Source organism: Staurois parvus, unplaced genomic scaffold (genome assembly GCF_062004578.1).
Source record: "Staurois parvus isolate SC_StPar_1 unplaced genomic scaffold, SC_StPar_1.0 ptg000038l, whole genome shotgun sequence".
Lineage (NCBI taxonomy): Eukaryota > Metazoa > Chordata > Amphibia > Anura > Ranidae > Staurois > Staurois parvus.
In genome coordinates, this window is record NW_028317834.1 from 557371 (window position 1) to 580647 (window position 23277).

The 23277-nt window shown below is 44.3% G+C and overlaps 2 protein-coding genes across 2 annotated transcripts in view; one reads left to right on the forward strand and one right to left on the reverse strand.

The window, feature by feature from the left end:
* LOC149470562 (uncharacterized) overlaps positions 1–23277 on the reverse strand; it is a 117005-nt gene that overhangs the window by 66352 nt on the left and 27376 nt on the right. The gene's annotated exons all lie outside the window — the stretch shown is intronic.
* Positions 8–21999, forward strand: LOC149470563 (uncharacterized). The gene is made up of 2 exons (XM_089662386.1): positions 8–128; positions 18676–21999. Exon 2 carries the CDS (start codon positions 18982–18984, stop codon positions 19456–19458), a length of 477 nt encoding a protein of 158 aa, XP_089518512.1. The 5' UTR covers positions 8–128; positions 18676–18981; the 3' UTR covers positions 19459–21999.

A 23277-nucleotide genomic window follows, 5' to 3' on the forward strand; every position in this document is an offset into this window, starting at 1 on the left:
AGTAACACTTTCCTCCTCTCAGCCATTTTAGATCTGCTTCCAGACGGTCCCGTGATTGTCGGTCTCCATCCTGAACACACGGCCACCATAGGGCCAGCATGGGATCTTCTCCATGTCAGAGCACATGGGTAAGTCAGGTGGATCTCCTATTCCTGGTCCCGGCTCCTGTCCCTGCTATAGACGGACCAATCATCTGTGACTGAACCTTCCTCCTCGTCATCGATGATCTGGGTGTATTATTATTATTTATTCCAGGTACTTATATAGCGCCGTCAGTTTACATCTATATTGTACATTCCCATCAGTCCCCGCCCCCGAGGAGCGTACAATCTAAGGGCCCTAACTCACATTCATAGATACACATACTAGGGACAACTTAGGAGACAATTCACCTCCCAGCATGTCTTTGTAGTGTGGGAGGAAACCTGAGTACCCGGAGGAAACCCACACAGGCACAGGGAGAACATGCAAACTCCAGGCAGGTGGTGCCATGGTTGGGATTTGAACCAACAACCCGAGTACTGCCAGGAGGAAGTGCTAACCACTCAGCCACTGTGCTGCCCCGTGCTGTATATATCTCAGCATCTACTTCTCAGTGTTGGTTTCCTCCTCATTGCCGGCCATTAAATGGGCCTCAGAATGGCTCCGGTATTCCCTCCTAGGAAGGACATTCAGGCCGATCTCCCACCATGTTCCTCTGATGTGTCCGAGACAGAATACCAGGAGAGGCTCCAGGAGAACCCGCTGGGACCTGACACTCCGAGAACCAGAGTTATGGTGGAGTATAGACCCTTCCTGAGATACTCCTCCCTGGGAACGGTCATACCTCCGTACTCCTCTCCTGTACATACCCATCACTGTCATACCTCCGTACTCCTCTCCTGTACATACCCATCACTGTCATACCTCCGTACTCCTCTCCTGTACATACCCATCACTGTCATACCTCCGTACTCCTCTCCTGTACATACCCATCACTGTCATACCTCCGTACTCCTCTCCTGTACATACCCATCACTGTCATACCTCCGTACTCCTCTCCTGTACATACCCATCACTGTCATACCTCCCACACTTCTCTCCTGTACATACCCATCACTGTCATACCTCCACACTCCTCTCCTGTACGTACCCATCACTGTCATACCTCCACACTCCTCTCCTGTACATACCCATCACTGTCATACCTCCGTACTCCTCTCCTGTACACACCGATCACTGTCATACCTCCGTACTCCTCTCCTGTACACACCGATCACTGTCATACCTCCGTACTCCTCTCCTGTACATACCCATCACTGTCATACCTCCGTACTCCTCTCCTGTACATACCCATCACTGTCATACCTCCGTACTCCTCTCCTGTACATACCGATCACTGTCATACCTCCGTACTCCTTTCCTGTACATACCCATCACTGTCATACCTCCGTACTCCTCTCCTGTACATACCCATCACTGTCATACCTCCGTACTCCTCTCCCGTACATACCCATCACTGTCATACCTCCGTACTCCTCTCCTGTACATACCCATCACTGTCATACCTCCGTACTCCTCTCCTGTACATACCCATCACTGTCATACCTCCGTACTCCTCTCCTGTACACACCGATCATTGTCATACCTCCGTACTCCTCTCCTGTACATACCCATCACTGTCATACCTCCGTACTCCTCTCCTGTACATACCCATCACTGTCATACCTCCGTACTCCTCTCCTGTACATACCGATCACTGTCATACCTCCGTACTCCTCTCCTGTACATACCCATCACTGTTATACCTCCGTACTCCTCTCCTGTACATACCCATCACTGTTATACCTCCGTACTCCTCTCCTGTACATACCCATCACTGTCATACCCCCCACACTCCTCTCCTGTACATACCCATCACTGTCATACCTCCGTACTCCTCTCCTGTACATACCCATCACTGTCATACCTCTGTACTCCTCTCCTGTACATACCCATCACTGTCATACCTCCGTACTCCTCTCCTGTACATACCCATCACTGTCATACCTCCGTACTCCTCTCCTGTACATACCCATCACTGTCATACTTCTGTACTCCTCTCCTGTACATACCCATCACTGTCATACCTCCGTACTCCTCTCCTGTACATACCCATCACTGTCATACCTCCGTACTCCTCTCCTGTACATACCCATCACTGTCATACCTCCGTACTCCTCTCCTGTACATACCCATCACTGTCATACCTCCGTACTCCTCTCCTGTACATACCCATCACTGTCATACCTCCGTACTCCTCTCCTGTACATACTGATCACTGTCATACCTCCGTACTCCTCTCCTGTACATACCCATCACTGTCATACCTCCGTACTCCTCTCCTGTACATACCCATCACTGTCATACCTCCGTACTCCTCTCCTGTACATACCCATCACTGTCATACCTCCACACTCCTGTACATACCGATCACTATCATACCTCCACACTCCTCTCCTGTACATACCCATCACTGTCATACCTCCGTACTCCTCTCCTGTACATACCCATCACTGTCATACCTCCGTACTCCTTTCCTGTACATACCCATCACTGTCATACCTCCGTACTCCTCTCCTGTACATACCCATCACTGTCATACCTCCGTACTCCTCTCCCGTACATACCCATCACTGTCATACCTCCGTACTCCTCTCCTGTACATACCCATCACTGTCATACCTCCGTACTCCTCTCCTGTACATACCCATCACTGTCATACCTCCGTACTCCTCTCCTGTACACACCGATCACTGTCATACCTCCGTACTCCTCTCCTGTACATACCCATCACTGTCATACCTCCGTACTCCTCTCCTGTACATACCCATCACTGTCATACCTCCGTACTCCTCTCCTGTACATACCGATCACTGTCATACCTCCGTACTCCTCTCCTGTACATACCCATCACTGTTATACCTCCGTACTCCTCTCCTGTACATACCCATCACTGTTATACCTCCGTACTCCTCTCCTGTACATACCCATCACTGTCATACCCCCCACACTCCTCTCCTGTACATACCCATCACTGTCATACCTCCGTACTCCTCTCCTGTACATACCCATCACTGTCATACCTCTGTACTCCTCTCCTGTACATACCCATCACTGTCATACCTCCGTACTCCTCTCCTGTACATACCCATCACTGTCATACCTCCGTACTCCTCTCCTGTACATACCCATCACTGTCATACTTCTGTACTCCTCTCCTGTACATACCCATCACTGTCATACCTCCGTACTCCTCTCCTGTACATACCCATCACTGTCATACCTCCGTACTCCTCTCCTGTACATACCCATCACTGTCATACCTCCGTACTCCTCTCCTGTACATACCCATCACTGTCATACCTCCGTACTCCTCTCCTGTACATACCCATCACTGTCATACCTCCGTACTCCTCTCCTGTACATACTGATCACTGTCATACCTCCGTACTCCTCTCCTGTACATACCCATCACTGTCATACCTCCGTACTCCTCTCCTGTACATACCCATCACTGTCATACCTCCGTACTCCTCTCCTGTACATACCCATCACTGTCATACCTCCACACTCCTCTCCTGTACATACCTATCACTGTCATACCTCCACACTCCTGTACATACCGATCACTATCATACCTCCACACTCCTCTCCTGTACATACCCATCACTGTCATACCTCCGTACTCCTCTCCTGTACATACCGATCACTGTCATACCTCCACACTCCTCTCCTGTACATACCTATCACTGTCATACCTCCACACTCCTCTCCTGTACATACCGATCACTGTCATACCTCCGTACTCCTCTCCTGTACATACCCATCACTATCATACCTCCGTACTCCTCTCCTGTACATACCCATCACTGTCATACCTCCGTACTCCTCTCCTGTACATACCCATCACTGTCATACCTCCGTACTCCTCTCCTGTACATACCCATCACTGTCATACCCCCCACACTCCTCTCCTGTACATACTACCCACCATCGTATCATCTGCAACTCCTCTCTTACATTTACTACCTGCAGTTATGCTCTTCTTCTTAAATTGGGGAATAACTCGATGACTTACATACTTTTCAGACCTTGTGAAATATTCTTGGCTGTTTTGATAATAATACACTTTAATTTGTATTTCATGATAAATCCTGCCTCATCTCTGCCTCTCTACCTGCAGCCTAACAATGAGGTGTGCATGCAGCCACTGATCTATTTCTGGCTTTTGTCTCTCAGACACTCTAATGTTCATTTCTCCAAACGTCCTCCAGGACAGCCTTCCTGAGACAGAGCTCCTCCCTCTGGGACAGGAAACACGTAAGCACAGTACTATAAAAGGCGGACCACTAGGCCTCCCTCCTGAGTTTTTAGTGTTTCCTCTGCAAGGATGGGTGCAGTCATCAAGGAACTGATTGTCTCAAAGCCCTGGGCCCTAGAGGTTGTTGGTGGCTCCTGGTCTATCTTACTTCCTCCTGCCCGACGTGATCCCTTCAGGGGGAGTGGGGCTGCGCACCTGATATCTTTCCATGCCTCAATGGATGATGACCATCGGGGATGTCCTGGGGGGTCCTGGACCTTTGATGCCTGTCATTCTCCTTCCCGTGTGGGAGGGGGGGGGGGCTTCAGCATCCGATGCACAGTGGGGCAGAGTGACTGCCAAGCAGGCGTGTGAGTAGCCGCAACTTCTGGGTGCTGTCCAGAAACCGGAAGTTCTGGCTGCAGTGATGTCATCGATGGGCGCCTGAGACTCGTGGTCCCAGTCTCCATAGCGGCACTAGCATCTGGTTAGGCATCCAGTCTGGTGTACAAACCCAGCAGAGCCTTTGGCTTCACACCAAGAGGGATGGATGGAAGGCGCTGGCACTTCTCAGGCAGACCCTGGTCCTTCAGGCACTGGCTCCTCTAAGGTAAGCTTGGGAACTCTGATCCCTCTTGCTGACCCTGGTGGGCACACTTCCTTTTCTTGCTCCCCCAGCACAGTGGTTTTGTATGAGGGGCCCTGGGCTGATTATTTTCTGTATTATGTTTTTTCTTGCTTATTGTAGGTTAATGTCCAGGACAAGGTGCAGAGTCAGACTCCCAAGAAGAAGTGGGCAGTTTGTGCAGCTAAATTGGGTTCAGCTGGGAAAAACCCTTATGCTGCAATTGTGTGGCTAGCCTAATTGAGGATAAGTCATTTACAGCGTGCCATAAAGTGCTCACCTCCATTAAGGATGACATGTTGTCTACATTTCACTCCTTTAGATCCCTGTTGGAAAATGCAGTTGCCACTGGGTCCTTGGACCCAATCGGCGGTTTCGGAGGTAGCAGATGCATTAAGAGGGGGGGAGGACCCGGAGGAGGATCCTAGGTCCCTTGCTTCCTCACGGGTAGATTCAGGCTCATAAGATGAGGATGGTGAAGTTTGCTCCTCCAGAGATTTCAGGAACAAATTGCCCCTGGAAGATGTGGACGACCTCCTTAAAGCTATCTACGAAACCTTAGAGATCGAGGAGGAGGATGTTTGCCTATCTAAGCATGACCTCATGTATCAAGGTTTGTATGCTAGAAAGACTAGTGTCTTTCCAGTCCATAGTTCCCTGGTTGATACCATTAGGCAGGAATGGGAAAGCCCTGAGAGGAAACCCTTTTTCTCAAGTAACCTTAAAAGGAGGTTTCCTTTTTAGGATAACGGGTCCCAGCAATGGAACAAGGTTCAGAAATTAGACACCCCCTTATCTAAAGTCTCTAAAAGGACAGACTTAACATTGAAGAAATGGGGGCTCTGAAAGACCCTATGTATAAGAGGGATGAAGTCTTACTCCGCAGGGCCTGGGATTCCACTTCCATCAGCCTTAGGCCACCTTTATCGGCTACCTGTGTCACCAGAAATCTGGAATGCTGGCTTACCCAGGTAGTTGCATCTCTCGGCAGGAACCTTCAGGCAGCAAATCCTGAAATAATTTCCTTTGCTGTTTAAAGCAGTTGGTTTCCTTGTGGATGCCTCGGCCAAATCAGTTAAGCTAGCGGCTTGAACCTCTGCCCTAGTGAATTCAGCTAAAAGGGCATTTTGGTTAAAAACCTGGACAGGGAACTCAGCATTCAAACTGCACCTTTGTGCCTTACCCTTTATTGGCGATAATCTTTTTGGTCCAGGTCTAGAGGAGGCTCTGGAATGTACTGCCCATAACAAGAGGACATTCCCAGAGAGTAAGAAAAGGTTTTACTCTAGTTGGGTTTTTTGTTGAAAAACACAGGCCCAGCAGGCTAAGGAGGTTCAGCCTAAGAAACATTGGACAAGGCACAGGAATAGGGGAAGAGGAGGAATCTTATTCAATCCTCCTCAAGGCCCACCAAGTCTCATCTCAATGAATTGAACGTCCCAATGGAAAGAAGACTGGGGACCTTTCTCCCTCAGTAGGCTTCAGTCTTCTCTAAACTGTACATCCTGGACTTGATCAAGAAGGGGTACAGGTTGGAGTTCAACTTCAGTCCCCACACCAGGTATCTGGTAACCCACCTTCCCAAGGATTGGGAAAGGGTGCAGGCCCTGCATGTCCTAATTGGGGACCTGGTAGATCAGCAGATACTTACCAGAGTTCCCCGGGATGAGCAGGGAAGGGGCATGTTATTCCCATGTGTTTGTAGTAAAAAAAACCCTCAGGCACGTGACCCCGAGAGCAGATTTATCATTATTAAAGGCACCCCCTCGGGTCGTGAACTCACGATCACTAATGTCTATGCACCAAATTCTGCACAAGCATCCTTTTCCCGTTTATTTCAAAATTCTTGATAGGTTTCTATCCCCTCGTTTATTGGTGGGAGGTGATTTTATTTGGTAGTTAACCCCCTTTTAGACCAAAGCTCATCCTCACCATCCTCCCAAGCCTTCCCAAAATCCCTTACCAAAAAATTAGACACCCTTCAACTGGTAGACTCCTGGAGGGCACATAATGTAGGAGCTAGAGATTATTCATTTTACTCCCACCCACATGACTCTTATGCTAGACTAGATTATATCTATTGCTCCCCCATTCTGCTGGCTAACTCTAGGAAAGCTTGCATTCATTTAAGCCCCTGGTCAGATCATAATATTATCGCTCTGTCTATCACTTTTATAGGTCTAGCCCCTACTCCCTACTCCTGGAGACTTAACGACTCTATGCTTACGGATACTAACACCCGCCATGAAGTAGTTACTTCCATTCAAGAATACTTTCAGTCAAACACAACTCCTGATATCTCCCCGGCCATCTTGTGGGTAGCCCATAAGGCGGTCCTGCGAGGCCACCTTATTTCTATGGCTTCTTCTAGAAAAAGAGAGCGGTGGAAACAAATTCAGAAACTTATCCGAGAATTAGAATCACATTATAGGGCTCATGATGGCAATCCATCTCTCCGTAACAAACCATGATATCGCAAAAGCGTCTAGAACTGAATATTTTACTATCCCAGAAAACTAAAAAAGCTCTACGCTGGTCAAAGGCCTCCTTTTTATTACATAGTAATTCAGCATCTACTATGCTGACACAGAAATTAAACCTTTAAATATGACCCCCACATATCTACAAGTTACGTACTAAATCCGGCAGTATCTCCTCTCTTCCTCGTGAAGTCCTGAGTATTTTTGAAAATTTTTATTCCACCCTATTAGTTCCCCCGCAACCAACTTCTGCTTCCTCAAACGGCTCATGGCTTGATTCTATACCCCTCCCTGCTCTCACACCCTCTCAGATATCCTCTCCCAATGCCCCATGCACTTTGAAGGAAATATCCTGTGTGATTAGCGCACTAAGAACTTCCACAGCACCGGCCCTGATGGGTTCACGGCCAGTTATTATAAACATTTTGCTCCTACATTGGCTCCCTCTTTGATGTCATTATTCAATGATGTTTTGCAGGGCGGTAGGTTTCCTGAGGAGATACTCTTGGCTAACCTGTCTCTATTACCTAAACCCCTGAAAGACCATCATTTACCTCAAAACTATAGACCAACCTCTGTGATGAACAATGATCTGAAAATATTTAGCCGCATTCTGGCAGATAGGTTGGCCCCTATTATCTCCTCTTTGGTCTCACTGGACCAATCAGGATTTATCCCAGGCAGACTTATCACGGACAATATTCCTCTCACATTAAATGTTATGCAGGATGTCAATTTGCATTCTAAAGAAGTTTTGTTGCTGAGCCGGGACATTAACAAGTCCTTTGATGGTGTCCTCTGGCCGTACTTGTTTTCATTACTGCAGAAGATGGGCTTTAGTGATGAATTTCTGTCTGGTGTACATGCTTTGTATGACTCCCCCCAAAACAAGAATAAGACTTCCAGGCTGCAATTCTGTATTTTGTACACTAGGCGGAGGTACCCGTCAGGGTTGTCCTCTTTCACCCTCATTATTGGCGCTTGTTTTGGAACCCTTGGCAATTGCAATAATCACACTCAGACATTTCTGGTTCCCCATTATTGGTTCACATTTCACAATTTGTATGTATGCAGATGATGTTATGCTTTTCCTTACTAAACTGTTGGTGTCATTGCCTGACTTCTGCTCATTATTGAATGACTTTGTAACAGTATCAGGTCTTACTGTAAATTTTACTAAATCAGTAGTTCTGCCTATTAATGTTCCTGATTCCCTGGGTGCATCTCTCCGCAATTCTTTTCCATTTCGTTGGACCACAGATCAGATTTCATACCTAGGTATAAACCTCACCCCCAGATACTCAAAATTATTTGCTGCTAATTGGCCACCATGTGTGTCACGCCTCTCACCTCTATTGAAGATCTGGCATGGATCCCCTATCTCATTCTTGGGCAGAGTCACGGCAGTAACAATGAATGTCTTCCCTAAATTACTTTATTTAGATCACTCCCAATCCCTGTCTCAAAAACGTTCTTAGATCACTTTCAACGGATTATTAATCATTTTATTTGGCGTAACAAACGCCCTCGTTTTACTTCATCGGTCCTCTACCGGTCACAATGGGCGGGAGGCCTAGGTCCGTCTATTCCGTTGGTGGTATGATAGGTCCTTTATTAGGTTATCTGACTTTCAGAGAGGAGGATCTTGTATCACTTTTGAGATGCTACGCATACTTTTTGGTATTCCGCTTCGTGAATATTATCATTATCAACAGATTAGACATTTTTTTTAATTCACATTTTGGTCTTACGTCTTCATCTCCGATTTCATTTTTTGAACGTATTAGCCGTGACTCTCCTAGGGGCAGGGGTCTTATTTCAGATTTGTATCGCCAATTTTTGGTTACTTTCTTTCCCTCACCCCCTCTTTATAGACAGAAATGGGAGGCTGATAGTGATGTCACTTTTTCTGATGAGGATTGGGATTCCATGGTGGATAATGTGTGTAAGAGCTCTAGATCTTTCTGTCCATGAGACGGCCCTCAAAGTAATAACCAGATGGTATCATACCCCATCTAGACTACACGCCATGTATCCAGGGACGTCCCACCTTTGTTTCCAGGGCTGTGGCTTTGCTGGTACTCTAATGCATATATTTTGGGCCTGCCCAAGCCTCTCATTGGTGTGGCACAACATTTCTGAAGTTGCCTCTACAGTGGCAGGTGCTCCGGTGCATCTGTCTATGCAGTCCTGCCTACTGGGAGCCCCTATCTCGGGAGTTCAGACTGAGGTTATGAGGCTAATCCATAGCATTTGTATATCCACCCTATGGGCTATTGCCCTACATTGGAAATCCCTCACAGTACCATTGACCACAGTTCTGCAGAGTTGATGCGGTGATGCTCATGGAGAGAATTCATTATACTCTATTGGATAAGATGCATTTATTTGACAGAAAATGGGAACTTTGGAGAACTCACAGGCATTTACTAGATCAATAAGGACCATTTATGCTTTGATTGATTGAGTTACTTTGTTGGTTGTTTTATAACTCTGCCTACCTCTCTACCTATATTGCTCATGTACTAAATTTCTTTTCTCTTTTTCCTTTTATTCTACATAATTCCACCTTTGAAATGAATACTGCAGTTGTTCCTTGTTTCTGTTGTATATTCTATTTGAATCTGTAATACCATTTTGAAGTCTATTTCTTAAAAAACAAAAATGTTTTTAAACAAAAAAATATATATTTAGTATAATTCCACAATTTTTGCAACTAACAGCTCAATGCTGTTAGCTAAACCTTCTACCAATAGCTGGACAACAAAATAACAAACGCATCACCCTTTCATCCAGCTGTGGTCTAATGCTGTGTAATGCCCATGATACCCAGCCAAGCATAGCCTCTTTGAACAATGCATACACTTACCAACTGCTTATATCTGCAGGCTGACATCTTATTCCCAATAGTCTATCCTTGGCCTGACTCCTCTATACAACAGATGTTTAATATCTTGTTTTTTGGCCTCTGTGGCTTCTGAAGATGTTCACTGCTCCCCCACATTTTCCTTGGTAGCCTGAGTTGGGCCTGCCCAGGACTGTTTTTTTCCCGTCCATTTATATCCCAGTGACATAGACAGATGGACAACCTACCTGTTTTCACATCATGGCCTTTTGGCCTCCTGACCTGTTTTGTCAGACATTTCTCTCTCTTTACTAACCTTGCTTCCCCCACTTTTCTCCTTTCTTTCTCTTATTCCTGTCCCAGGAGTGATGATGTCGCCATGATGCGACACCTACAATCAGCTTTGCATCTGTCCTTTATCATGCCTCCAATAAATATACTTACCCTGAATGTTTGAGGAATAAAAAAATTAAGGCCTTCAAATCCTTTGCCTCTGCCAAAGCACATGTGGTGTGCCTGCAGGAGACTCATTTCACTGCCAGCCATATGCCGAAATATCTCAGCTCTTCCTACCCACAGGTTTATATGGCTTCTGCCGCAACTAAACACACAGGTGTACTCAAAGCTTTCCACTGCTCTACTCCCTTTACACCCAAGGCAGGGATCTGGGACCCAGAGGGCCGTTATATTTTCTAGTGGGTCACCTCCTTGACTCAGAGATCACTATAGCTTCATACTATGCCCCAATTGCAGTCCTAACTCCCATTTGCTACAAGTAATAGATTCCCATAAATTACACTTTTACTATGTGGCAATTCCAATCAGCTAGTTTATCCCTTTTTAGACAAATCCCCCATAACCTCTTATCCATCCACATCCTCCTTCCAGCAACAACTCCAACAACGCTCTCTCATAGACACATGGCAAGAAGCTAACCCAGCTAGAAGACACTATACATACTACTCATATCCACATAAAACTTTCTCCCACATTGACCATATATTTCTGACTAGAGGTATGTCCCCAGCCCTCCTATCCTGAACCATCATACCTTACCCCTGGACTGGTCACAAAGCTGTCCTCTTGACCCTCTCCTCCTTAGTACCCCAACAAACTAGCACTACATGGAGTCTAAATGGCCCACCCATCCCACAGACTGGACATTGAACTAGCCATCAAAGAATACCTGACACATAACACAACTGATGACATCTCTCTCCTGACCTTTTGGGAAGCCCATAAGTCTGTAATTAGAGGAGCCTGTACCAGCCAAGCCTCACATCTCAAGAAAGGACAGCGAGCAATCCATCACCGCTTAGAAACTTCATTTCACCAGGCCAACAAAGCCTTCCAATCAGACCCCTCACCTTCTCATAGATTGTCCTGGACAAGACCAGGCTAGAAATAGATGTTTTCTTGACAGAATCAGATGAAAAAGTTCTACGCCAATCCAGACATAAACATTATATGAACGCAAACAAACCTGACACTTTTCTATCCCTGGGACTGTGAACCTCAGACCACACACACAGACTTGTCCATTTAAAGATTACAAAAACTTCACACACCAGCCATCCTAATAAAATATTACAGGTCTTCCACAAACATCTAGCAGAATTATACTCTGAGACCGGCTCCTATGATGAATCGCAGGCCACTGAACTTTTCTCAAGCCTATCTCTGCCAACACTCTCAGCTTCTCAATGTTCTTCCCTGGAAACACCTATTACAGAACTTGAGGTCCCGAACTCCATCAAGTCCCTAAAGTCTAATAAGCGGCCTGGCCCAGACAGCTTACAGCCCTATATTCCAAAATATTTACTAACCTCCTTCCACCTTTATTGGTTAATGCATTTAATGCCTTACTCAAAGGTTATTCTTTCTGCTCAGACTCCCTAACAGCAGTCATTTCTATGCTACCTGAACCCCAATCAGATCACACCACATGGCTTCATTACACACCAATCTCCCTTCTTAACTTGGATGTTAAAATCCTAGAAAAATCCTATCTGCATGGCTGAACTCCATCATAGGCACCTTGATACACAAGGATCAGATGGGTTTTAACCCCCCTCTGCCAAGCCGAGACCACAGAGTGATTTTGCTAGAACATGCAGCTTGCATACGCCGCATACCCGGCTGTTTCCTTTCCTTAGACATAAAAAAGCCTTTGACTCCAATGGATATCACCCCTTTACACCTCCCCAAGGGCTTACTTGAGGTACGTGGGTTACAAGTCAGACTTTTTTTCCATACAAAGGGGAATGAGGCAAGGCTGCCCCCCCCCCTCCTTTTCACTCTAGCGAATGAACCTTTAGCACAGCTGATAAGAACTAACACAAATATTAAAGGATTAGAACTTGGCGGTCATCATCATAAGTTATGCTTTTTCTCTGATGACAATCTCCTCTTCATGTCTTCTCCTTTCATCTCAGCACCCAACCTTCTCCAATGCCTGGACCAATTTGCAGTGATTTTGGACCTGGTTGTGAATCCCAAAAAGTCTACAGCTCTTAATATCTCTCTACCCTCCTTAACTGTGTCACAACTACAACGTCCTCCACCCTTCTCTTGGTCCAGTCAATATATTCCTGATTTAGGACCCAAGCTGATGGCAGACCTCAATATTCTATATTCTGCTAACTACCCTCCTATGTTAACACACCTTACCAATCTTATGACATCCTGGTCCAAACTACCCCTCTCATGGATGGGTTGTGTCACGGTTGTAAAAAATGACAATTCTTTGCAAAATATTATACCTTTTTTGGGTCCTACCCATATATATACCTTCCTTTTTCCTCTGCATATTAGTGTCGCGGCACCACTTATGTATGGGGCACTATTAAACTGCATCTGCCCAGGTCCATCCGTACCTTACCGAAACTTAGAGTGGTCTGGGGCTTCCGAACTTTGCAAAATATTTCCAAGCTGCACATCTTGCTCAACTCCCTAAATATCACGCAGTAAAAATGACCCCTCCCCCCATGGGTCGCTATAGAGTCAGTAGATTGTGACCCGTTATCAGTTGCCTATTTACTATGGCTACACTCCAGAGACCATCGCTCACTCCAAAACCCAATTACTCAACACTACCTGTCTATCTGGGACAGTCTAAGTTCTGATACACCTTACAGTCACCCCATAACCCACTCATGGCATACCTCCTCAATCCAGGCTTTTATCCGGCATGGATGCCTTCATCTTCTTTTCATGCTTGTCCTAGAGCTAGTCTAGTTCAAACTTACAATTTCACAGCACCAGACTCCTTTATACCCTTCCAAACCCTATGTGACGCCCACAAAATATCTAGACCTGAAAGTTTTAGATATCTTCAGATCAATCACTTTTGTTCCTCCCACTTACACACCAACCCCCTCCCTCCTAGACATGACTAGGTTTGAACACATATGTAAATGTGACCCCCATGTCAGAGGTTTGATTTCCACCTTATATACACAGCTACCAGCTCCACCACCTTACACTTCATACCATATACATCCAAGTGGGAATGGGATTTAAATCTACATTTGGAAATCCTCCTCCCAAAATATAGTAGCCATGGAGACTAACCACAAAACTCTCATGTCCTGGTAAAAAAGAAAAAAGTCACACAGGCGGTGCAAACACCTAGCGCATTATCCAAGCTTTATTAAAAAAAAAAAATAAAAAAGACAAAAAACATACTCACAGAATATGTACATGAAAAAGCCTAAAAAGCCACAGTTATGGCCCAAACTGATGTCAGAGTGTCCGACTGGTTGTGCTGTCAGCCTGCTGATGCATTTCAGGGACGTGTCCCTTTCCTCAGAGCTGAAGCTGACAAGAGTTGATGCCCTAATATATATATGTGTGTGACCAGTGCTGCCTATAGCAAAGACCTCTCCCCTCAGGTACCTGGTCCCTGCCCGGATTACTGCATTCATTCCATCCTAATCCCTGACTTGTTTCCATGGCTGCTCTGAAGCAGTTACCCACCTTCACATGTGGTGCCCATCATCAGTACCCATCATCAGTACCCATCATCAGTGCCAGCTCATCAGTGCTGCCTCATCCAATAAGATAAAATGAGCGCTGGATAAACACAGAAATGGAGCAGCTGGCATGAAAGGTAAGAACCTCAAAACCCTCTAATCAATAATAAATAAAACACATGCAGCGCTAAAGGTATGAAAAAAATGTAAAATCATAAATATCATGAATGAAATGTATCTAGATACAATGGATAATATAAAAGTGACCAACTATGATCTCCATATCAGTTATAGTGACATAAATAAATACACGCACTGAGGCGTATGGTGGAGTATAGATGTGATAAACGTCCCAAGTTGGCGTTTCAAAGTGCATACGTGAAATATAAAAACGGTTAGTCTCTAATCCGTGTAATCAGTGCCGCCTATCAGTGCCCATCAGTGCCGCCTATCAGTGCAGCCTCATCAACGCACATCAGTGAAGGAGAAAAATTACCTGTTTGCAAAAGTTTATAATAGAAACAAAGAACTTTTTTTTCAAATGTTTTGCTCTTTTTTTGTTTATAGTACTAAAAATAAAACACCCAGCGGGGAGTAAATACCACCAAAAGAAAGCTCTATTTGTGTGAAAAAAATGATAAAAATTTCATATGAGTACAATATTGCATGACTGCGCAATTGTCATTTAAAGTGCGACAACGTTGAAAATTGGCCTGGTAAGGAAGGGGGTATAAGTGCCTGGTAGGCAAGTGGTTAAGGACCCCACTGGCACCTTTTGGGGGGATTACCGAAATTGACAGGTACCCGCTGCCACTTCTGCTGCAATCAACTAGGTGATCAGAAGCGGGGGTTGTCCTCCCCCTCCCTCCCTGTAGTCTTCTGGGACACATGAAAGGTCCTAGAAGACTACAGGACCATTCACAAAGCACAGCGATACTCGCACATGCTCAGTGGGCACCCGGATGTGAAGCCGCAAGCTGTCACAGCTGGGTGCCCACACTGAAGATGCCGGCACTGGAAACACAGGGTGGCCGGTGAAACAGGCTGCGGGGAGGACACCACGAGATCGAGGGACAGGTAAGTGCCCGTCTTTTAAAAGTCAGCAGCTACAGTTTTTGTAGCTGCTGACTTTTATTTTTTTTTATTTTCACTGGAACTCCACTTTAATGTATGAAGATATTATTTGTAGTGTACAAATTACAACCTGTACGTTACCTCTAAGGGTTGTACCCCTTCTGACTTACTGTTGGTGAGTCCTGCAATCACATTGTTATGAGCTCCTTGTAAAACTATTATCTCTTTCCAATAAAATCTATGAACAAGAGAAGATATGGACCCCACAATTCCTCTATATACTCCACAATTCTCCCATGTGGACACCTCGTAAGTGGTTCTCCAGTATAGACTCCCAGTTTGGGGAACTCATTTAGAAGAAGCCATCAGCTAGAATCAAACTCACTACTCTACAGTATGGTGAAGACCAAGGAGGCCTAGCAATACCAAATGTTAGACTTTATATTATAGCTGCCCAACTTCAACATCTTACCAGGTGGGACTTAGTAGACACATTAGATCCCATCCATCGGTTGTTACTTCCATCAGATACAGATTTCACATCACTCTCACACTTGTTAATGGGCTTCAGATGACACCAGTGGGAAAGGCATGATCTCTCATATATTTATTCCAGTCTTTTGACTCTTACCGAAGACTTATAGAAAGAAATGGGAAACAGAGAAAATAAGAGAGAGTGGTGGGAGGTGATTGTGACCTCCATACCTCTCATCTCTCTGTCCTCTTCACAGAAACTCAGTCATTTCTTTTGCATAGAGCTTTCAGGACTCCAGCTCAATTGTTCAGCTAGGAAGGAGGGATTTCCCCTTATGACCCCAATTGTAGCGGTGTTGTCGGGGATTTGATACATGTTTTGGAGATGTCCAAAATTATTCAAAAAGTGGAACGATATGACCAGTATTGTAATGTTGGTATTCAATATTCCTTGGGTGTGCCTCTTGGTCTCAATAGAGGAGGAATTATTTACACCTCCCCTATTACAAGTCATATAGCAATAGTGAGGCTGCTTGACCATAAAAAATATCCCAATCTTGGCTATCATCTCAAACTCCCAGCAGACACCAGTGGATTGAGCAGGTGATCTCCACATTAACATGTGAAAAACTAACTTACCAACATTGTAATTCCCCCAGGAGATGTATGTCTGGCAGAACTGGCTGGATACTCCTTGTTCTCTCTTAGTTAGTTCTTCATAGGCTTTTAAAATCTTAGCTCTTTTAACCCCATAGAAGGAGAATGGCCAGTTGTATCCTACTGAATGGTAACTACATGGGGGACCCATACTTGGGGTATGATCCTGTAGACGCAGGCCTCATTGATCGGTGTCAGCTATCTATGTACAGTTGTGTTCAAAATAATAGCAGTCAGACATCACTAACCGGATCAATCACAGTTTTTGGTAGAAATTACTTTTCTACATGGCAAATAATTTCCTAGCAGGTGTAGTAGAGTCATAGAAATCCAACAGACCCAACAGTCATGACATGCATGCTGCTGATTCTGTGTCATTGAATCACTCATTGAAAGGGGCGTGTTCAATATAATAGCAGTGTGGAGTTCTATTAGTGAGGTCATTCATTCTTTGAAAAACAGGTGGCAATTATTGCCCTTATTTAAGGAAGGAAGGCAGCAAATGTTGGACATGCTGGTTACAGTGCATTTCTCTCTGAAATTCTGAGGAAAATGGGTCGTTCCAGACATTGTTCAGAAGAACAGCGTACCTTGATTAAAAAGTTGATTGGAGAGGGGAAAACATATAAAGAAGTGCAGAAAATGATCGGCTGCTCAGCTAAAAAGATTGCAAATGCTTTAAAATGGCAACCAAAACCTGAAAGACGAGGAAGAAAGCGAAAAACTACCATTGGAATGGATAGAAGAATAGCCAAAATGGGGTGGACTCAGCCAACAATCAGCTCCAGGAAGATGAAAGAAGGTGTGACGTTCCCTGTGAGGACTGTTACAATTAGACGCCGATGTGAAGCCAAGCTATCTGCAAGAAGTCCCCGCAAAGTCCCACTGTTGGAGAAAAGACGTGTGCTGAAGAGGTTACAATCTGCCAAAGAGCACATTGACCGGCCTAAAGAGAAATGACGCAACATTTTGTGGACTGATGAAAGTAAGATTGTTCTTTTTGGGTCTAGTGGGCGGAGACAGTTTGTCAGACGACCCCCAAACACTGAATTCAAGCCACAGTACACTGTGAAGACAGTGAAGCATGGTGGTGCAAGCATCATGATATGGGGATGTTTCTCATACTACGGTGTTGGGCCTATTTATCGCATACCAGGGATCATGGATCAGTTTGAATCCATCAGAATACTTGAAGAGGTCATGCTGTCTTATGCTGAAGAGGAAATGCCCTTGAAATGGGTGTTCCAACAAGACAACGACCCCAAACACACCAGTAAACGTGCAACATTTTGGTTCCAGACCAACAAGATGGACGTTATGGAGTGGCCAGCCCAATCCCCGGATCTTAATCCAATAGAAAACTTGTGGGGTGACATCAAAAATGCCGTTTCTGAGGCAAAACCAAGAAATAGAGAACTGTGGAATGTGGTCCAATCATCCTGGGCTGGAATACCTGATCACAGGGGCCAGAAGTTGGGTGACTCCATGCAACACAGATGTACAGCAGTTCTCAGAAACAGTGCGACTACAACCAAATATTCATGAAGTCATTCAAAGGAAAGCAAAATCTTCAAACATTTCTCAGTTTATATAGTGAATGTTTGAGTTTGTAAAGAAGAATACAAACACTGCGATTTTTTTTTTTTTTTTTTTTTGAACCGTCTAATATTCACTTTTCTTCCATTTTTTTAGAGGAACAACACAAATTTGATGTATTTTCTTCATGTTGTGATTTGGAATAGAATGTGTCGTGTTCCCAATGCATTTGTGTGGATGGAAATAAAAGCTATTAGAAGGATTTTCAGCTTTAGTCACTTTTTCCAACACACTGCTATTATTTTGAACACAACTGTATGTACTGGGGGGAGTTACTTGCCGTGTACAGCTGAATTGTTCTAGGCTGTTTCTTCTTTTCTCTGTTCATTTGTTTATAAAAGGTAAAAGTGACACCATAGACAAAGCAAGTTATTGTTCTGTATGATCTGTAACAGTGCCACAACTGCCTATACGTGAGAATGTATGACTCCATTGTCTGGGCTGAATGTTGGGAATACTGTGCGCACTTAGAAACTTTATTAAAAAAATCTATTTGATTTAAAAATTACTGTAGATAATGCTGTACATATTCTTTCTATTCAGAAGATATATTTAGTAATGAACATTAAAAATAGAAAGCAACTTTATGTAGCCCTTTATATAGAATTATTTTCTTTTTTTTTGTACAGGTGGATTGATGAACCAAGTTTTCGGTCATGTTGGTTTTCATGAATATAGCTGAGTCACATGGAAAACAAGACATATGGATGTCTTAATTGACTGAAAGTCTTTATTGCAGCTCACTGGAGGATTCACACGGGATACAAGTCATATCTGTGTTCTAAAAGTCATGGTTTGGATCCTCTTCCACATTGATCCAGCAGGAGAGAAGTAATTTCAGTGTTCTGGAAGTGACAATGGCTTTACAATAAAGTCCAACCCAAATATACATAAGAGGAGTCATTTCAAACTACTTCTTATTTGGAGATTTTACAATGGAGAGAAAATATATCAGACACCAGAAGGTTCACAAGGGAGAGAAGTCATATCAGTGTTCTGAATGTGACAAAGCTTTTATAAAGAAGTCAAATTTTGTCAGACATCAGAGGATTCACACTGGAGAGAAGTCATATCAGTGTTCTGAATGTGATGAAGCTTTTACACGGAAGTCATATCTTATCACACACCAGAGGATTCACACTGGAGAGAAGCCATATCAGTGTTCTGAATGTGATAAAGCTTTTACTCAGAAGTCAAATCTTATCACACACCAGAGGATTCACACTGGAGAGATGCCATATCAGTGTTCTGAATGTGATAAAGCTTTTACAGGGAAGTCAAATCTTATCAGACACCAGAGGATTCACACTGGAGAGAAGCCATATCAGTGTTCTGAATGTGGCAAAGCTTTTATACATAAGTCATATCGTATCAAACACCAGAGGATTCACACTGGAGAGAAGCCATTTTAATGCTCTCAATGTGACAAAGTTTTACAGTTAATGCCGGTCTAATCTATCACCGGAGGTTTCATAAATTTCTGCATTGATTAAATTCTGGAGGAAAAGGAATATTAAAGAAGTTTCAGGTGTCACAGGTTTGTTTCACATCCCCAATGTCATCCCACAAGCTAGAGAAGAAGGGAAAAGATAAAATGTTACTTTAAAAGAAACAAACTAAAATCTGTGAGCAAACTGGAATGTAATGATTGGATAAACTGAGTTTAGTGCTTATCTCTATCAATACACAACTAGAAGGGATTTGAATATTTTATCTTTTGATATTTTTTGATGAGGGGAGGGACTGATGGTTGTGTTATTGGTCTTGATGGAGAAGTCAGGGAGGGGGCACAGGCTGGGGGGAATACTAAGAGCTCAGTTTTGTTAAGATTGAGGTGGAGGAAGTGGAGTGACATCCATGCCGATATGTCACTTAGTAGGTTAGTAATGCGAGAGGAGACTGAAGGGGCGAGGTGAGGAGGAGACTGAAGGGGTGAGGTGAGGAGTAGAAAGATAGATTTGTGTGTCATCAGCATAGAGATGGTACTTAAAACCATGGCAGTAGGGGAAGGAGGTGTAGATGTAGAAGAATAGGGGTCCAAGAACTGAACCTTGAGGTACCCCTATGGAAAGAGGGAGTGGAGAGGAGGAGGCAGAGTTATAGTTAACTCTGCTCTCTCCTGGTTCTCCTACCTATTGCAGAGCTTGTTCAGAGTCTTGGAGGCCAACTGAGTGGAGTTTTTTGAGGAGGTGGGGTTGGTCAACCATATCAAAAGCTGCAGAGAGGTCAAGTAGTAAGAGTACGGAGTAGTGGCCATTGGTTGGGATGAGTACGGAGTAGTGGCCATTGGTTGGGATGCGTACGGAGTAGTGGCCATTGGTTGGGATGAGTACGGAGTAGTGGCCATTGGTTTTAGCAGTTAGTAGATCATTAGTGAGTTTTAGTAGGGCAGTGTCAGTGGAGTGTAGTGAGCGAAAGCCAGACTGTAAAGGGTCAAGAAGGTTGTTGTCGGTGAGGTGGGAGCTCAGGCAATTGTAGACTAAGCGTTCTAATAGTTTAGAGGTAAATGGCAGCAGGGAGATGGGTCTTAAGTTGTTCAGGTTGGTGGGGTCCAGGGAGGGCTTGTTAAGTATGGGAGTGATGTGCGCATGCTTTAGAGGGGAGGGGAAGACACCAGTAGAGAGGGAGAGATTGAAGATGTGAGGGAGCATAGGATGGAAGAAGAGGGTGACCGTAGTAGTTGTGAGGGGACAGGATCCAGGGGCAGGTAGTGAGACGGGCTTCTGAGAAACCTTAGTGACCTCTTCAGTGGTAGCGAGGTCAAAAGAGGAAAGTGTTGAGGGAGGTTTAGTATAAGGTATGCTAAGTGGGATGGATGTCTGTGCAGTGGAGATGTCCCTACAAATTGCATAAATCATGTTTTTGAAATGATTTGCAATCTCGTGAGCAGTGAGTGAGGTACTGGGTGGAGGTGGAGAAAGCTGAGAGTTAAAAGTAGAGAAGAGACGACGAGGACTGGATGACAAGCTATTGATGAGAGTGACAAAGTAGGCTTGTTTGGCAGCATGGAGGGAGGAATTGTATGTGAAGAAAGCAGATTTATATCGGGTGAATGCTTGGTGAGATTTGGTTTTACGCCACATTCGCTCCAGCACACGACTATGTCGTTTAAGATCTCTGGTGTTGTCAGTCTGCCAAGGTTGTAATGGGCGGGGCCTGATGCTTCATGTTAGAGGAGCAAGTGAGTCTAATGTGGATGAAAGTGAACTGTTGTAGACAGCAGTGGCCAGGTCAGGGCAGGACAGGGGAGAGATTCTGTCATAGAGTTGGTCAGTTGCAGAGTGGAAGGGAGAAGGGTTCAAGTTGTGAAGGTTTCTGCAGGTGATTGCTGATTGGAGGGATACATGTTTGAAGATGAGGAGACTGTGAAGGTGATGAGATTGTGATCATAGAGAGGAAAGGGGGTGTTTGTGAGGTTGTAGGATATCATCTCATGGGTGACAACCTTTCAGGCAGGTCTGCGGCTGTGACACCAGCTAGAAAGAAGTCTGTTCAGTGAGAAAACAACATCCCAAGCTGATGCAGGCCTTCCAATACTGAGTTACTGCTGATTTAGGGGATGTATTCAGCAGTAAAACGTAAGCCCAGCTGGCCACTTGTGTTCCATGTGGTTCTGCCAAATGGGATTCCATCAGGTGAAGATCAGAAATCCTTGTTCCATGTTTTCTCTTTCCAGCTATTACTCCTCTCCATAGACTAATCACACAATACAACTGCCAGAGATCTGAACTTACAAAGTGCTGAGTGTGCGGTCATATTCCTACCACTTCTTCCGGGGGACTGACATTCCTCTGATTGGGGTTCACAATAATCACTCTGAGTGCACACATCTCTTTTTGGTGTAAAGTTTGTAAAGAAAACTTCTTCTCCCTGGAAATATTACAACGTTGGCACCAAAGTGTAACTATGGGCAAAATCAATAATGACATTAATAATGAAATCTGTCATTAGCAGAGCAGGTTTTGTTTTTCTGAGTCTCTTATTGTTTTATTTTTTGTTGTCCCTCCCAGTAGATATTTTTTGTACTTCCTGTAGAAAATCCAAGTCTTTTGGGAAAAATGGCAGTTGGAGGGGTTGGGGCAAATCCTATAACACTGCTGGGGGTGCTCACAACTGTCAGTTGTCATTCATATGGGGGGTTGGACCTTATAGAACCTGTTGCTGTAACTGCTGTAGAAGCGTTAGCTGAAGTTGGGCTTTACTTGTTGTGTGTCTTACTTATAACACAGGTCTGCCACTAAAAAGCTGTTTGATTATTGTCATCTAATTTCCATGTATTTTGGTGTGCTGAAAACAAATAAAAAAATATTGAAAACAAATAAAATATTGAAAAAACTCTTAGATGTCATGATTTGTCACAAAATGCAAAATTGTTTTCAAATTTATAAAAAAAAAATTAATTTTTTGGGTTTTTTTTTAATATTATGGGTTTTTAACCAAATTTAAAGTCCAAATTACTATTAATTAATTCACATAAGTGCATTTAAGATATAAAATGCCAAAAAAAACCTTAAAGGGGTTGTCCGAATTATGTAAAAAAAAAATATAGCACTGTAAATCTGATGATCAGCAACAGAGATGAGCGAATCGAAGTAGGCGAAGTGGAATTCGTTTCGAATATTGGAAAATTTTCGATTCGCGCCGAATCCGAAAATTATCATACTTCGGATGCGCGAATCAAAATTTTTCCTAAAATGGCGGCGACATGTGCGGCGACGGAGCGGGGATGTCTGGGAAGGCGCGCTGACCCATAATGCATTAATTAATGACATGTGATCGCATTAGCCAATCAGCAACCAGCCAGCCAGCACTGTGTAATGGTCGAGCTATAAATGGCGGCCATTTTAGAATTCTTCATTTGCCTCCAGTCATTCAAGAGAGGCAGACCGCTCTGTATTAGGGACAGAGTTAGGGCCACAGAAACGTTACTTAGGGACAGAGAAACGTTACTTAGGGCCACAGAAACGTTACTTAGGGACAGAGAAACATTACTCAGGGACACAGAATTGTTACTGAGGGCCACAGAAACGCTAGTTAGGGCCACAGAATTGTTACTCAGGGACAGACACAGAATTGTTACTGAGGGCCACAGAATTGTTACTGAGGGCCACAGAAACGTTACTCAGGGACACAGAATTGTTACTGAGGGCCACAGAACTGTTACTTAGGGCCACAGAAACGTTAGTTAGGGCCACAGAATTGTTACTCAGGGACAGACACAGAATTGTTAC